The 16,651-nt window shown below is 41.7% G+C and overlaps 1 protein-coding gene across 1 annotated transcript in view; it reads right to left on the bottom strand.

The window, feature by feature from the left end:
- Positions 1-16,651, bottom strand: part of LOC119745692 — a 104,492-nt gene that overhangs the window by 14,215 nt on the left and 73,626 nt on the right. The window contains 13 exon segments of the mRNA XM_038222233.1: positions 613-810; positions 1,776-2,126; positions 3,485-3,622; positions 4,378-4,578; positions 7,062-7,403; positions 7,963-8,286; positions 8,752-8,884; positions 10,003-10,187; positions 14,101-14,169; positions 14,172-14,423; positions 15,585-15,623; positions 15,626-15,907; positions 16,374-16,511. Of these exon segments, the coding sequence (XP_038078161.1) occupies positions 613-810; positions 1,776-2,126; positions 3,485-3,622; positions 4,378-4,578; positions 7,062-7,403; positions 7,963-8,286; positions 8,752-8,884; positions 10,003-10,187; positions 14,101-14,169; positions 14,172-14,423; positions 15,585-15,623; positions 15,626-15,907; positions 16,374-16,511 (2,652 nt within the window).

Raw genomic sequence — 16,651 nt, forward strand, 5'->3', positions numbered from 1 at the left:
TCCGTCTGAAGCGCAAGGTCTGGGAACCAGACTATGAGCACAACCTTTTTTTTTTCTTTTCCAGGCATCCATGAACACAAAATCTGAAATAAGTCGAACGATATTTGCTACAATTTATAAAATACTAACCCCCAAATCTGTCCATTTCTGAAAATTACAGTTTCAGTTTCAGCTCAGTGGAAACTTTACATTTTGAAGTAAAAAACAAACAGAGACAATTTCAGATCACAGAAACTACCCTTGCTGATTTGTGACTCATATTATCAAAACTGGAGTTCTTGGATTCAGGTACCGGGCTGCAGGGTACAGTCCTCTCCACCCTTGATGAAGCGTGTTTGCGGGGAGATCCATGCATGCGTGAAGATAAACTATTTCCAATATGATTAACCCTAACTCCCGAGCATGATTTACTAGGAACCATACCCATCCTGGCAAATTCCAACACCATATGAACAACTGCACACACATATTTCTGACTTTGTTTCTGGAGGTGTGCCAATCCAATGTAAAAGACTGTCAGTTTAGGGGTACTGTACCCATCCTGACATATTCCAACAAAACATGCCATTGGGGTTTGATGGGTTGAGTTCTGTTAAGGGTTAAGTATATCACCTGGACCAAACTCAGCAAGATTTGACACTCGTACGGCTCCATTAGTAAAGCCTAGCTGTTTGCACACCACGTTGGCATCATCTACGTCCCAGCTGTCGTCACAGACTGTTCCCCAGACGCCATCATGGTTCACCTCCACACGACCCATATTGGGCTCCGGGCCAATCAGTCGAAGGTTACCTTCATCTGGATGTACCACTAAAAAAAATAGAACACGGACAAGAAAATGTGGATTAGTCAATACATTGTTTTAAAGATTCAGCATCGTGTTTTTATGTAATTGGTTTAGACATCTCATTTCTTCATTCTGATTGGGAGAGGTTACCACGAGGGCATGCATGTTTTAGGAACTTTAACCTCTATTCATAAATACCTAAGACAGTTTACCCATTCCTATTGGTCGAGAGCCCATCACCTGGTCGGTCTTAAAAGGATGATAGAGACCGGCTGGCAGGTCTTAAACACTTTTCCAGTGTCACATGAATATGAATCCTATCAAAATCCAGTGCCCTTTCACCGTTTTATTGATTGAACGTTCTCAATCCTCACGTATAACAGGCATGCCCAATACTACCAGTGAGTCAGTATTTCTGTAAATTTCTAAATTTACAACGCACCGCTACAGCTGCATTTTGCACGACATCACACAGTACCCGCTATGCGTGCGCCGATCTCCATCAAAGGACTTGTTTACGACTTACTCGTGAGCTTCACACTCCATTATATAGCTAGAGGGGTGTTTCCACAAACATGAAGTGACATTGTTGAACAAAATCGTTTGAAATTTTTAATTTTTGACTTGTTTTGACTTTTGGACCTAAACATTTTGATTTTTGGAATGAAAAGGTATTGATGAATGGGAATAAATAATGTGCTAGGTCGGTATTAAACACTATGTTTAAGACTGGTGGGTGTCTGGAATGCTGATAATTACCTGCAGCAGCATTTCAGACTCCAACCAGTATTAAACACACCTCCCAAGCACACATTTATTTTCAAATGTTTGAAGAAGTGCACTTTTCAATAAGATTAACCAAAAAGGGATGTCAAGTTGTTTTCATACATAAGAGGAGTAGAAAGTTGCACAAAATATGTCCCTAATAATGTCCCTTTTAAGTACATATGTCTTCTCCGCACATTTTAATATTCTAAGTGATACATACCACCATCACCACTACCAGCACCACTACCAGCACCAGCACAAACCACGCCAGCGTCTTCAGCATGGCCACAATTTTCCACTCTCCATCCACGGCTCTGACAGTCTTCCAGCCTCAAATCATCTTCGGTACAGGCCACGTCATCCAGCAGAATGGATCCCGTCCCTTCCCCGAACCCAGCTCCACTGATGGCCTCTACGGCTCTCTCAAACCCAAGCTGCTTACAGACGACGTTGGCATCGGTATCATCCCATTCATCGTCACAGACGGTACCCCATTCACCTTGGTAGTAGACTTCCACGCGCCCTTCATTGTCATTCTCACCGCCAACAAGTCGTAACGTCACATCAGGCTCTAAGAATCAAAAATGCGAGTCACAGTTATGTGATTTCCAAGACTTTTAAGTCATGATAGTCTTCCATCGCATTCACATTGACAGCAATCTCTTGAATTTAAGAGATTCAAGCAGAATCTGTGGGTGAGGAGTTATAAAACAAATAGTGCTGAATGCGTCTTAAGTTTGGTGAAATCGATCCTAGGATGAGTCGCGAGTTAAGACGAGTTACCCTTCCTAAGATGCGTCTTAGCGTTTCATGAAATTGGCCCCAGGAAACACACCCCCTACACAGATTTATCCACTGCTTTTCAGCAAGCTAGCATGCTGCTACGTTTTGCCACCCATACAGTGGCGTAGCCACCGGGGGGGCATGGGGGGGCGACCGCCCCCCATGAAACCTTGTCGCCCCCCCAGTCACCCCCCCACTGAGATTTTGAGTTTCTAAAAAAAATACCATTGATCTACATGATGCCATGGGCCCTATTATGTACTACAATGTATCTTTTGCTTAGAAAATATTGGTTAAAGTGGTCAGAAATTGCCTCAGATAGCACCACAGAGCATTTAAAATCCAAAAATTTTCGGGGCCCATAAGCGGGCCCCGAACCCCACGCCTATAGCTCAGAATTCTGGTAGCCGATTCAATGACTCCAACCTCGAAAACAATGTTCACAAAATTTTCTTATACCTTTAGCTGAGAAAACCTCGAAAATTATGTTTAAATTATTATCTTTTGTGCTAAGATAATTATTGGTTAAAGTGGTAAGAAATTGCCTCAGATCACACCACAGAGCATCGAAAATCCAATTTTTTTCAGGGCCCTTAAGCGGGCCCCGAACCCCACACTAATAGCTCAGAATACCCATAGCTGATTCAATGTCTCCAATCTCGAAAACGATGTTCAAATAATTATCTTTTGCCAACAAAATATTAGTTAAAGCATGGAGGAAAGTCTTAAGAAATTGCTTCAAATCACACCAAAGAACATCTAGAATCCAATTTTTTTCGGGGCCCTTAAGCGGGCCCCAAACCCCACGCCGTTAGGGCTTTGCGCTTGCATCAGCTATGATCAAGGTATGTCCCCCCCCCACACTTTTGAGAAGCGATTGACGCCCCTGCTTGACGCCCCCCCATGAAATGTTCCAGCCCCCCCAGCGCCCCCCACTGAAAAAATCCTGGCTACACCACTGCACCCATACATCATACCAGCCGAAAGAAAATTTTCAGATTGTTCTAATGGTGTAGTTTATTCATAGTATTTTTATTACATTAAGTTCAAAGAGTGATTCAGAAGTATCCACGCACAATTTTCTATGAATTCCTACGAATCTATAGGTTACTTGATTCTCAGAAATTGGCAAAAAGCTTTACCCACCTTCATCAAGTATACAAACAACGCCTGCGTCTTCCGAGTGGCCACAGTTTTCCACTCCCCAACCTGCGCTTGGACACTCTGTAATTGTGCTCTCAGAGCCTGTGCACTCAACATCATCCAGGAAGATTTCACCCACACCTTAAAAAAAGATAGATAATAATAATAATAATATTGGCTTCTTGTGTAGCGCTCATGTCCGTCACAAAGTGAATCTCCTGGCGCTCTATTATTACCTTGGCTTTAGCACGGCTGCCATTATGGCGCTCAAGCATTTGAAGGAATTTCTTCCTACCAGGTGCCCAGTTACTACACCTGGGTGGAGAGAGGCAATCGTAGTAAAGTGTCTTGCCCAAGCGCACAAGCACCATCTTCCCCGTCAGGATTCGAACCCATGTACCACGGCACACGAGTCGGACACCGTAACCATTGGACCACAGCACCCCACAAATGACGTTGAGCAAATGTCTTCTGTCAGCCAATTGAAACTCATATGGTTGTTGTTGTTTTTTCAAGGAAAATTGTTTCTGACATTTTAATTTCTTACTACCAAAAAACTTTTTCTCTACATAGAAAAAAAGATTGGATTTATGATTCATATGTAACTCCATTGATATATCTTTGAGAAAGACAGTACGCACTGCCTGGTAAATTTATTTTGAAGTTTACTGTTAAGAGTAAAACTAGCCAATACTCAGTTACAAATGACTTTAATTAAAGTTAACATGGCAAATACAAAAAAAGGGCAAATTTGAAACTGACGACATGTATAAAATGTGGTATGGGCCCTTGTCAATCAAATTATTTGGCCTCTTTCGATCAACTAACAAGCTGTACATGCCTTCTTTGATGCATTGATACTTGAAACACTGGAAACTTGAAACACACTGCAATACCTTGGCCAAATTCGGCGCTCAATGAAGCTCTCACAGCCCCGTTAGTGAAGCCCAGCTGTCTGCAGACCACTTGAGCATCATTCATGTCCCAGCTATCGTCACAGACAGTTCCCCAGTCGCCATCGCGTCTCACCTCCACACGTCCCACATTGGTCTCCGGCCCGACCAATCGAATGTCTCCAACAATGTCAGGTTCTGTTACTAACAAACAAAAGAACGAACGAAAGAAGGTGAGTAATGATTTCACACGGAATTCTTTCGCCTCATCAGCCAAGGTTGTGTTTTTCTCTGTAGGTGATAAAACTGGAGTCTTCTCCGTTATACAAGCTCAAATTTAGTTTAAATTAAATGCACAGTTCAATGGAAAATGTTCTGGTTCTGAAACCATGGAAGAATAAATGAGAGAAAATGACAAGCATATGCTTGGTGCTCTAATACATGTAGTTCAAATAACAAACAATATCTCAACAATAATAACAAACAATATCTCAAATAACAAACAATATCTCAACAATAACCGTTTGTCATCAACTCCCGTAGTATCGGCCGGATGATGAAAAGGGAAATACGCAGCGTGAGTGGCGTACATGTACACATGCACACATTGTTGTACTTTACATTACTCTCGAGGACAAGGCATCGTGTTTCCCTCTGTCCCTGTAATCATAATATAACCATAGAGCTATATTAAATTACTAGAGCGCTAACTCGATGTACAAAGTAATGCCTGATGGGCGCATCCATGTTTGTGCAAAAACCTATGAAAAACCCAAAATTTTGTACGGCATTTTGTACGGCTATTTGCATATCTGCGTTTGTATTCCATACCGGTGCGTCATTGAAGCCGATACGCCCAAAACCGAAACGCACGATCAGCAAATGAGTGTTTCATTTTGCTCTACGCAAACAGTGCAACATGTGCGCGTCCCTCCGATGCGTGCACAGATGCTTTTCGCCGTGACGTTTTTTGAACCGTCATGACGCGCTTAAGTTGTTTGCGTATCTTCTACTTGCGCGTTGTATTTAGAGTACACTTTTAGAATTCAATCCATCTATTTTGACTGTGTTCTACAAACATGTACATCAATTCAAAATGTCTGCGCCCAGAGCGGCTTCAAAGCTTCTCCGTGCGCAAAAATGAGGAGTTAGCGCTCTTGTAATTTAATAGAGCTCAATGAATATAACACACTCCCATAGACTAAGCAAAGAAACGCACGATCGAGGACCATTTTTAAGAAAAGACGAACGGTCGAGGACAGCAAAGAATCTGTTGTTCTCCCTCTGTCTGTCTGTCTGTCCTTAGGGTGTATGTAAAGTAAGCGCACAAATGCATGTATTGTGCAAAACATTGAGAGGTTGTGAGTTCAAGCCCCATCATGGCCATGCCTGTTGTACCCTTGAGTAAGGTGCTTTACCTCAATTACTCCTCTCAACCCAGGTGTTAAATGGGTACCGGCATTAGCCAATGCTGGGAAGGTAACAGACTCGCTGTGGAGGAGGTGTGGCGATCCCCCCACAGCAGTGTTTCATGCATGGACTCAAGTCTGGCCCAATCGCTAAACGAAAGAGAGATGGGCACTCCATTCCTGTGAACACAGGTTCGTCCCTTTTTTTTATTGTGCAATAAGCATTTTCACGTGTGCATTTACTGATAACCTACATACAATTTGAAATCCAATGCTTTGATTTATTTGAGCTTAAAAGGCTAGCTCATCATTATTATTAATGACATAGCCCTTCCCCATAAAAGACAGAACCCAATGGGTCACAATAGCAAGAGTTGTATGAAGTCACGCATCAATATGTAAAGTGCATTGCATCATTTCAAAAGCTTTAATTGTGATTGGCCAGTTGAAAAATGACTCATTTATTTCTGGAAACCTACTGCTCTGTGATTGGTCCATTTCAAGCGTGACTGTGTTTCTGTACTTTTTTTTCATCCAAATGGAGATGAAAGATAAAAGAGACTCATTAAATTAAGAAGTTACACAAGCTACATGACGGTTTTTCAGCCTTTCACTTAGATGGAAGTACCGACAGCAATGCTGGTGTCTGTGTTGCATTATCCGGTTCGTTAGTGTGACGTCAGTTCAGTCTAAACCATGCCCACTGGCCATTAAGTAGCATTGGAACCTTTGGAACCTTAAGCTAACGCAACTTGGGTGTTTATCCCATGGGCGCTTGTAATCAGTGGTGAGCGCGTGTGTATGACGTTTTTACTAACGAACCGGATGCCAGACATGGGCACATACACGAACTGTTTGATTTGTGCACTCCCACAGATAGAACCCCAGACCACTTGGACAAGGCTACGGTAACACAGAAATTCTCTAAAACTTTGTACTTCCAACTAAAAAAAAAGCTGAAGGAAAATCATCCCTGTAACCGAACCCATTAGTGCAAGGAAAGGAAACTTAAAAAGCATCAAAATAATAAGTACCTACAAAAATTTCAATTCCAGTCAGACTCTGTAAACTAGGTTCACTAAATAATGGGAAACAAGTGGCGTAATTGGCCTAATTGACATTGTATTATTAAGCCATTTTAACAAATTTCAATTTTCAGTTTTTGAACCTACTGATGAAGTGATTTCAGGCTATCCATTACCATAGCTTGTTTTGCATAGGGAGAAATGTTATTTTTAACTGAACTGTTCAAATCAACTGTTAACACATATGGCATACCTGTTTCTGCTTCACAAGTAACCCCAACATCTTCTGTATGATCACAGACTGTTGTGCCCCAAGTCCCCCAAGTGCAGTCATCCAAGTTGGCCTCTGTCCCCTCACACGATATCACAGACAGGATGGGACCTTCCCCTTGCCCAAACTCCGAGACGCCTTCCAGACTGTTCGTGACACCGCCGAAGCCCAACTGTCGGCAGACTACTTCGGCTGAGGTGGAAGACCAGTTATCGTCGCAGATTGTCCCCCATTCGCCCTCTCGGTAAACCTCAACGCGGCCACTGTTGGGTGTTGATCCCCCAGCCAGACGTAAGGTCTCAAAAACTTCACCACTGCCAGCATCTGACAAAAAATTTAGAGCACAGCTTGCAAATATCTTCCCCAAGCATCGTGCATTCTAGTTCTATTTAATGGTTTAGTTTATGTCAACTGTATTACATTGTGTTATGTTGTTTTCATTCACTGTAATGAATCCATTAACTTATTGAGTGATCTGGCGGTTTCAGGCACTACTAAGAGTAATATTCAGGGTAGTTTGGAGTGTTAGAACGACAACTGGATTAATATCTATGAAAGTCTGAAAGATCAGCAGTTCAGTATGTGAGTATGGCAAGCAACTGTCTTCTGTTTAAGGGAACATGACATAAATTTTACATCAAAACAAACTTTGCGCATATATCCATTCCCTCGAACAGTATAAAATCTCCTCTTTGGTTTCATCAGCGTAAAAATCAAAAAGGCCCCAAACTCTTGAAAATGGCAATATGAACACTGAAAACAATTTAGGATAGGACACACAAACATATTTTAGGAATGGCATTAAAACAATTCTATTACAAGAGATTTTTAAATGAGTATTTGCAATGTCTTCAACTAATTTATTATTATCAGTGATACATACCAGTATCAGCACAAACCACTCCAGCGTCCTCACTGTGCCCACAATTTTGCACTCCCCAACCTCTGTTTCCACAGTCTTCCAGTCTGGTGTCCTCTTCTGTGCAGGACACATCATCCAGAAGGATTCGTCCTGTACCTTCTCCAAACCGAGCTGCACTAGCAGCCTGTACAGCACGTGTAAACCCAAGCTGCTTACAGACGACGTTGGCATCGGTATAATCCCAGTCATCGTCGCAGACGGTACCCCATTCACCTTGGTAGTAGACTTCCACGCGCCCTTCCTTTTCATTCTCACCGCCCATAAGTCGCACTGTCACATCAGGCTCTATAAAATGCAAACAGGCAAGTATTTTCTAAAATCATTCATCTATTTGATAACCATTTGTAATTCAACCAACAGTTTGGGTTTTGATAACTTTGTACTTGCGCTGTTGCAATAAGCACCGGTTTCCATCTACTGCCAGTTTCCATATCAAGTTCAAATTTAAAAATGTATAGTAGCTTTATGATAGAGGACAGATACACAACGGGAGAACAAAGATACTTTCAGTCCTTGAGTATTGGGTCTTTTGTGGAAACCAGTCCTCGATCATACGGTTATGTGCTTAGTCTATGGGAGAGTATTCTATTAGAGGGACAAAGGGAAACATAAAGCATTGTCCTCAGGCATATGGAAATTGACAGCTGTGTGTGCGACACACTATGTGTCAAAACCTAAGCATAAAACACATCTCAACAAACGTCTTTTTAAGTATATTGAAGATACTTCTGCATGTCTATAGATACTGACCTACGTTGGGCAGACAAACAACCCCTGCATCCTCAGAGTGACCGCAGTCAGTAGTTCCCCATCCTGCATTAGGGCAATCTACAAGCCTGCTCTCCGTGTTGACACACTCGACTTCGTCCAAGAAGATTGGACCCTCACCTTTGAGGAAAAATATGCAAAGATATTCGGACATGTAGTCTAATGCCAATTTCCTTGTTTATGGACACGTTAAACCCTGTCAGACTGGCATTCAAGGGTTGCACCAAACTAAAATATGCTGGAGATTTGAATTACACGAACAGTTCAACGTTTGGAATAGATCAACTGTTGCAGTCATTTTTAGAGAGACTTTGAAGTCTAGTCAATAGAAAATTTATAAAAACAGTTAACACATTAATATACAATATATATACAAATAATGAATGTTTGTGAGTGCAATGGTAAGAATAATTTCATGAGGTGACAGATGAAATGTTCCATTCCACGAGGCGAAAATGGAACATTTCATCTGAAATTATTCTTTCCATTGCACGAACAAGAAACATTCATTTTTGTTTTATATAACACCTGAATAAATCCTTGTCATCTGATTGGTTGACTTTTAATAGCCAATTCATTCAGGTTAAAAACTGTTTAAAAGTTCGACAAGTTCATCATATTTATGTTAATGCAAACTGTTCAACAGGTTCAGAACAAACATATTCAATTTATCTTGATTTACCAACAGCACTACCACCAGCAGAAGTAACACCGTCCAATGTAAGTTCTATTCACAGTGCAATAGAACTTCCATTGCACTGTGCACTGTGCGCTGTGCGCGCGCCGTGCGTTGGTACGAATAATTCAAAGACATGTGATCAACGATCCACCAATCAGATGACTGGGATTTATTCAGGTGTTGTATAAAAAGTGTGGTCAACCTGAGTTGCTTGCAATACTCTGTGGTTTGGCGTGACTAACAAACACAAGCCTGAAACTGGTTATATGCATTTTATAAAGTTGGCCATTTTTTATACTGAGCAGGTTTAGTTTAGTACACCTAATACTTACTTTTAAACAAACATGCCTTTCTAAGCACTCATTGTGTGATGAATCACTTTGCATCTGAGTACAGGAGAGTGTATATTGCTACATTCATTAATGATTATACAAAACAGTCTTTGGGAGAGAAACTTACTCTTTGGTCAATTTGATTTTAACATACATGTAAATGTAACATCCTTTCCAATTTGAGGGGTATTAGTGAGATGGGCAGGGAACTTCAAACAACACCACACCTGGACCAAATTCCGCAACAGTTGATACTCTTGCTGCTCCGTTAGTGAAGCCCAGCTGTCTGCAGACCACTTCAGCATCATTCATGTCCCAGTTATCATCACAGACAGTTCCCCAGACACCGTCATGATGGACCTCCACACGCCCGTAGTTGGGATATGGCCCAACCAGTCGAACATCGCCTTCACTGCCCTCATCAGGCTCATCTGGTGGACATAATGATAAAGAAAAAGGATTTATTTTTGTGAATGTTGGTCAGTTTGACACAGTGTTGTAGTACTCGTACTCGAGTACTCGTACTCGAATGTCAAAGTACTCGAAATGACTGTACATGTACTCGGGCAGCAAAGTACTCGTACTCGAATAGCAGTACTTGGGGGGGGGGGAGAATGGTATAGCCTGACTTTATATACCACGACCTTATTTTATCAATGTTTTCAGTTTGAAATGGTTTATCAGCTTGTGGAGAAATCGAACTTTCCTGATTTTCCTCTGTACATGTTCGGACAAGCACATTTACATGTAACAGCTAGCCGTGAGTGGGTCTGTATCATCGGTCTGACTAGGCCTGGGCCAATTACGCACAATGAACCATTTGCCGTATGGCTGTATTCGGGAAATAAAAGTACTCATACTCTTACTTGGAAGTACAGTACTCGTACTTGTACTCGGAAGTACAAGTACTCGTACTCAGAGACCTGTTCTTGTACTCAGAGGTACTCGTACTCGTACTCGGCAACCTAAGTACTCGGCAGTACTTGGTACTCGGAAGAAAGTACTCGACTACAACACTGGTTTGACACTTATTGAACTTGTCTGAACACAGCCTTTAAAACTCTCACAGCAGATTAACAGACTGAGACCAGCCAGTGTGAAGTGAGATGATTCATCCATGACTTTCGGGTCAACTTAATGTAAATAATTATCAACGCACAGGGTGTATGCTAAATGTTGGTATATTAAGACACCCCTTAAAATACCTTCCTTTTTTGTTCTTTATAAACTTTTATTTGTAAAAATATCTCAAAACATCTAGAAACAGGAAATCCATATTTCAAAAAGAATCTATTAAAAGTACAGAAATAAGGAGAAATCCGGACCAAGAAATCCTGAAATCGGGAATATCCTGACAAATCTCACAATCTCACAAATAATCTAGAAGTGACTTAGTAAAGTTGAGTACTAATGTTCCGTGTACAAGCTATCTGTAATGATAATGCAATTTGGTGTTGATGTTGTCAACGATCAGCGAAACAAGTTATAAACCAAGTAGCCTATCAGACCGACGTTTCACTTCTTGTTAACTGTTAGTGATACAAATTTATCACCTATTTATTTGTTACACAGTGTTCAAATATTTGTCACTCAAATTGACTAGAGCTAAGTTTTTGACTCCACTTGACTCGACTCAACTACGCACTGTGACTCAACTAGACTCGACCTTCTTGACCTAATGACTCCCAACGTCTTCCGAATGATCACAGACTCTTGTGTCCCCCATCCAGCAGTTCAGTAAAGTGAGTAAGGTACTTTGAGAGGTAAGCAACTGTCTTGCTGTAAGAGTACATGACACACATCAAACATTACAAACAGTTCAGTCGCATCTTCCATAGACAACCAAAGCGTGTGTACATGTGTGACACGAATACGACGCGCTCAGCTCCACAGCAATTCTACACAAGGCAAAGAAAAAGACGGCCTCACGGCCGTTTCCAAGACTTTCAGAGTAATGCGCACCAAGTTTGACTTAGAAGATATATTACTTTAAAAATCTGGAGGACAATTTTTACAAAATGAACAACCAATCATCCGTACCTGGTACATTTTCTTACTTGTGACGACACAAACATTTTGACTGACAGCAGAACGATTTATGGAGATTTGCACGTAATTGACAGTGTGACCCTTGGGCTACCCCACTGTGCGTAATGTACCGATAGTTCCCGGATGTATGACTCCCCGTAACTTCAAGTAATAAATGCACCCTTGGCACTGTGAAGAGGATTTAGTAAGCTTCATTTTGAATTGTCATTCAATGCAGTTGGTAAAATTATGCCCCCGTACCTAGGACCAAACATATTGTCTACTCATCAGTCCTTTGGCCGCCATAAAATACGGCGAACAGCATTTCGCTACTACAATACTATACGCTCCACCGCTGTGTTGTTAGTAACAACTCAGCGCGCACGTGCCCGCGCCCGCGCGATCAGGCGATGGTAGACTTGCACTGACAAACACGGGGTATGCACACATGCAAAAGGATAAACGCGATTGCTGCGACAAACGCTCATTCCGCGCGCACCGCATGTAATCAATAAGTGACTTAGTACTGATGTTCATTTTGCGACTCGCCGTGTACAAACTATTTGTAATGAGCAATCGTTGTGCAAATATCCATTCCCTTGAACAGAATACAAATCCCACTTTGGTTTCATCAGCATGAAAACCAAAAACAGGCGCGGATCCAGGGGAGGGCCGCGGGGGCACGTGCCCCCCGTCAAATTTGAGTCAAAAAAACAAAAACAACAGGAATAGAAGGGGAAAAAAGAGGGGAGGTGAGGGAAGGAGGAGGTAACCTCCTTACAAAAATACCGGCGCCGATATTAAACATGAGCCTGCAAACATTGCGTACTCGACTCGAGAAGCTTCGAAATAAACCGCGATCCCATGGTACGTACCCCGTACGTACGTACGTACGTATTACCCTGCATATACCGTTATTAAATGCGATTCATACGAACGTACACGATTTATTCTCAACGAACATGCAGCTTTATGTGCGCGACAAACACACGTTGCGCAGTGCTCTTTGGACCACACCATTGGTTAAAGCTATAGTCCATCATTTGCAGCCATCCGAAAAAGTAACTGGTGTAATTATTGTTGAAAAACACGAAAGCACAATGGAGGACCGTTTTTAACAAAAGACGAACGGTCGAGGACAACAAAGAATCTGTTGTTCTCCCTCTGTCTGTCTGTCCTTGGGGTGTATGTAAAATAAGCACACAAATGCATGTATTGTGCAATAAGCATTTTCACGTGTGCATTTACTGATAACCTACATACAATTTGAAATCCAATGCTTAGATGTATTTGAGCTTAAAAAGCCAGCTCATTATCATTATTATTAATGGCATAGCCCTTCCCCGTAAAAGACAGAACCCCATTGGTCACAATAGCAAGAGTTGTATGGAGTCACTCGTCAATATGTAAAGTGCATTACATCATTTCAAAAGCTTTAATTGTGATTGGCCAGTTGAAAAATGACTCATTTATTTCTGGAAACCTACTGCTCTGTGATTGGTCCATTTCAAGCGTGACTGTGTTTCTGTACTTTTTTTCGGCCAAAAGGAGATGAAAGATAAAAGAGACTCATTAAATTAAGAAGTTACACAAGCTACAAGACGGTTTTTCAGCCTTTCACTTAGATGGAAGTACCGACAGCAATGCTGGTGTCTGTGTTGCATTATCCGGTTTGTTAGTGTGACGTCAGTTCAGTCTAAACCACGCCCACTGGCCATTAATTAAGTAGCATTGGAACCTTCGGAACCTTAAGCTAACGCAACTTGGGTGTTTATCCAATGGGCGCTTGTAATCAGTGGTGCAAGCGTGTGTATGACGTTTTTACTAACGAACCGGATGCCAGACATGGGCACATACACGAACTGTTTGATTTGTGCCCTCCCACAGATAGAAACCCAGACCACTTGGACAAGGCTACGGTAACACAGAAATTCACTAAAACTTTGTACTTCCAACAAAAAAAAAGCTGAAGGAAAATCACCCCTGTAACTGAACCCATTAGTGCAAGGAAAGGAAACTTAAAAAGCATCAAAATAATAAGTACCTACAAAAATTTCAATTCCAGTCAGACTCTGTAAACTAGGTTCACTAAATAATGGCAAACAAGTGGCGTAATTGGCCTAATTGACATTGTATTATTATTAAAGCCATTTTAACAAATTTAAATTTTCAGTTTTTGAACCTACTGATGAAGTGATTTCAGGCTATCCATTATCCATAGCTCGTTTTGCATAGGGAGAATTTTTTTTCTAACTGAACTGTTGAAGTCAACTGTTAACACATATGGCATACCTGTTTCTGCTTCACAAGTAACCCCAACGTCTTCTGTATGATCACAGGCTATTGTGCCCCAATTCCCCAAGTGCAGTCATCCAGGTTGGCCTCTGTCCCCTCACATGATATCGCAGACAGGATGGGACCTTCTCCTTGCCCAAACTCCGAGACGCCTTCCAGACTGTTCGTGACACCGCCGAAGCCCAACTGTCGGCAGACTACTTCGGCTGAGGTGGCAGACCAGTGATCATCGCAGATTGTCCCCCACTCGCCCTCTCGGTAAACCTCAACGCGGCCACTGTTGGGTGTTGATCCCCCGGCCAGACGTAAGGTCTCGAAAACTTCACCACCACCACCACTGCCAGCATCTGACGAAAAATTTAGAGCACAGCTTGCAAATATCTTCCCCAAGCATCGTGCATTCTAGTTCTATTTAATGGTTTAGTTTATGTCAACTGTATTACATTGTGTTATATTGTTTTCATTCACTGGGGGAGTCAGGTTGGCATAGCGGTACTTTCCTCGCCTTCCACCGCTGTGACCCGGGTTCGAATCTCGCCTGGGCCAATATGTGGATTGGGTTTTCAAACCCTGCCTGATTCCGTGGGTTTTCCCCAGAATATTCTTCTGGGCTTTTCCTCCCACCTCTTAAACTGTAATTTCTTTTCATTGTCTTCTCTCCACAGGTTTCTTCAGGCTTGCGAGCTACAGTGCCATCCTACAGTTTCGAGGAATCCTTGGTTTCATTACCAGAAATGATTAATAATAATAATAATACTAATAATTACTCTTTTGGCTGCAATAGGGTGACTTTCCCATAGACTTGTGCACAAACCTAAACTGTCATCTAACCCAAGTTTACATGTTTTTTCCACGAAATTTAGTATTTATACTAATTGGACCATGAGGAATCGATCTGGATGGTTTTCGACAGCAAAATTCCTTGTCCTAAGGGTCGTTTTCATAAAAGGGCGACAGTTATTTTGTCGCCTCAATAAGGTGTATCGCCCTATTGTGGACAGAGTTCGCAAAACCTGTCGCCCTATTACAGTAATAGTAGTAATAATGAATCCATTAACTCATTGAGTGATCTGGCGGTTTCAGGCACTACTAAGAGTAGTATTCAGGGTAGTTTGGAGTGTTAGAACGACAACTGGATTAATATCTATGAAAGTCTGAAAGATCAGCAGTTCAGTATGTGAGCATAGTAAGCAACTGTCTTCTGTTTGAAGGGAACATGACACAAATTTTACATCAAAACAAACTTTGCGCATATATCCATTCCCTCGAACAGTATAAAATCTCCTCTTTGGTTTCATCAGCGTAAAGAACAAAAAGGCCCCCAAACTCGTGAAAATGGCAATATGAACACTGAAAACAATTTAGGATAGGACACACAAACATATTTTAGGAATGGCATTAAAACAATTCTATTACAAGAGGTTTTTTAAATGAGTATTTGCAATGTCTTCAGCTAATTTACTATTATCAGTGATACATACCAGTATCAGCACAAACCACTCCAGCGTCCTCACTGTGCCACAATTTTGCACTCCCCAACCTCTGTTTCCACAGTCTTCCAGTCTGGTGTCCTCTTCTGTGCAGGACACGTCATCCAGAAGAATTTGTCCTATACCTTCTCCAAACCGGGCTCCACTAGCAGCCTCTACAGCACCTGTAAATCCAAGCTGCTTACAGACGACGTTAGCATCGGTATCATCCCATTCATCATCACAGACGGTACCCCATTCACCTTGGTAGTAGACTTCCACGCGCCCTTCCTTGTCATTCTCACCACCAACAAGTTGCACTGTCACATCAGGCTCTAGAAAATGCAAACAGGCAAGTATTTTCTAAAATCATTCATCTATTTGATTACCATTTGTAATTCAACCAACAGTTTGGGTTTTTGATAACTTTCTACTTGCGCTGTTGCAATAAGCACCGGTTTCCATCTACCGCCAGTTTCCATATCAAGTTCAAATTAAAAAATGTATAGTAGCTTTACGATAGAGGACAGATACACAACGGGAGAATAAAGATACTTTCAGTCCTTGAGTATTGGGTCTTTTGTGGAAACCAGTCCTCGATCATATGGTTATGTGCTTAGTCTATGGGAGAGTATTCTATTAGAGGGACAAAGGGAAACATAAAGCATTGTCCTCGGGCATATAGAAATTGACAGCTGTGTGTGCGACACACTATGTGTCAAAACCTAAGCATAAAACACATCTCAACAAACGTCTTTTTAAGTATATTGAAGATGCTTCTGCAAGTCTCTAGATACTGACCTACGTTGGGCAGACAAACAACCCCTGCATCCTCGGAGTGACTGCAGTCGGTAGTTTCCCATCCTGCATTAGGGCAATCTGCAAGCCTGCTCTCCGTGTTGACACACTCAACTTCATCCAAGAGGATTGGACCCTCACCTTTGAGGAAAAATATGCAAAGATATTCGGACATGTAGTCTAATGCCAATTTCCTTGTTTATGGACACGTAAAACCCTGTCAGACTGGCATTCAAGGGTTGCACCAAACTAAAATATGCTGGAGATTTGAATTACACGAA

Source organism: Patiria miniata, unplaced genomic scaffold (assembly GCF_015706575.1).
Source record: "Patiria miniata isolate m_02_andy unplaced genomic scaffold, ASM1570657v1 HiC_scaffold_12, whole genome shotgun sequence".
In the NCBI taxonomy this organism is placed as follows: Eukaryota; Metazoa; Echinodermata; class Asteroidea; order Valvatida; family Asterinidae; genus Patiria; species Patiria miniata.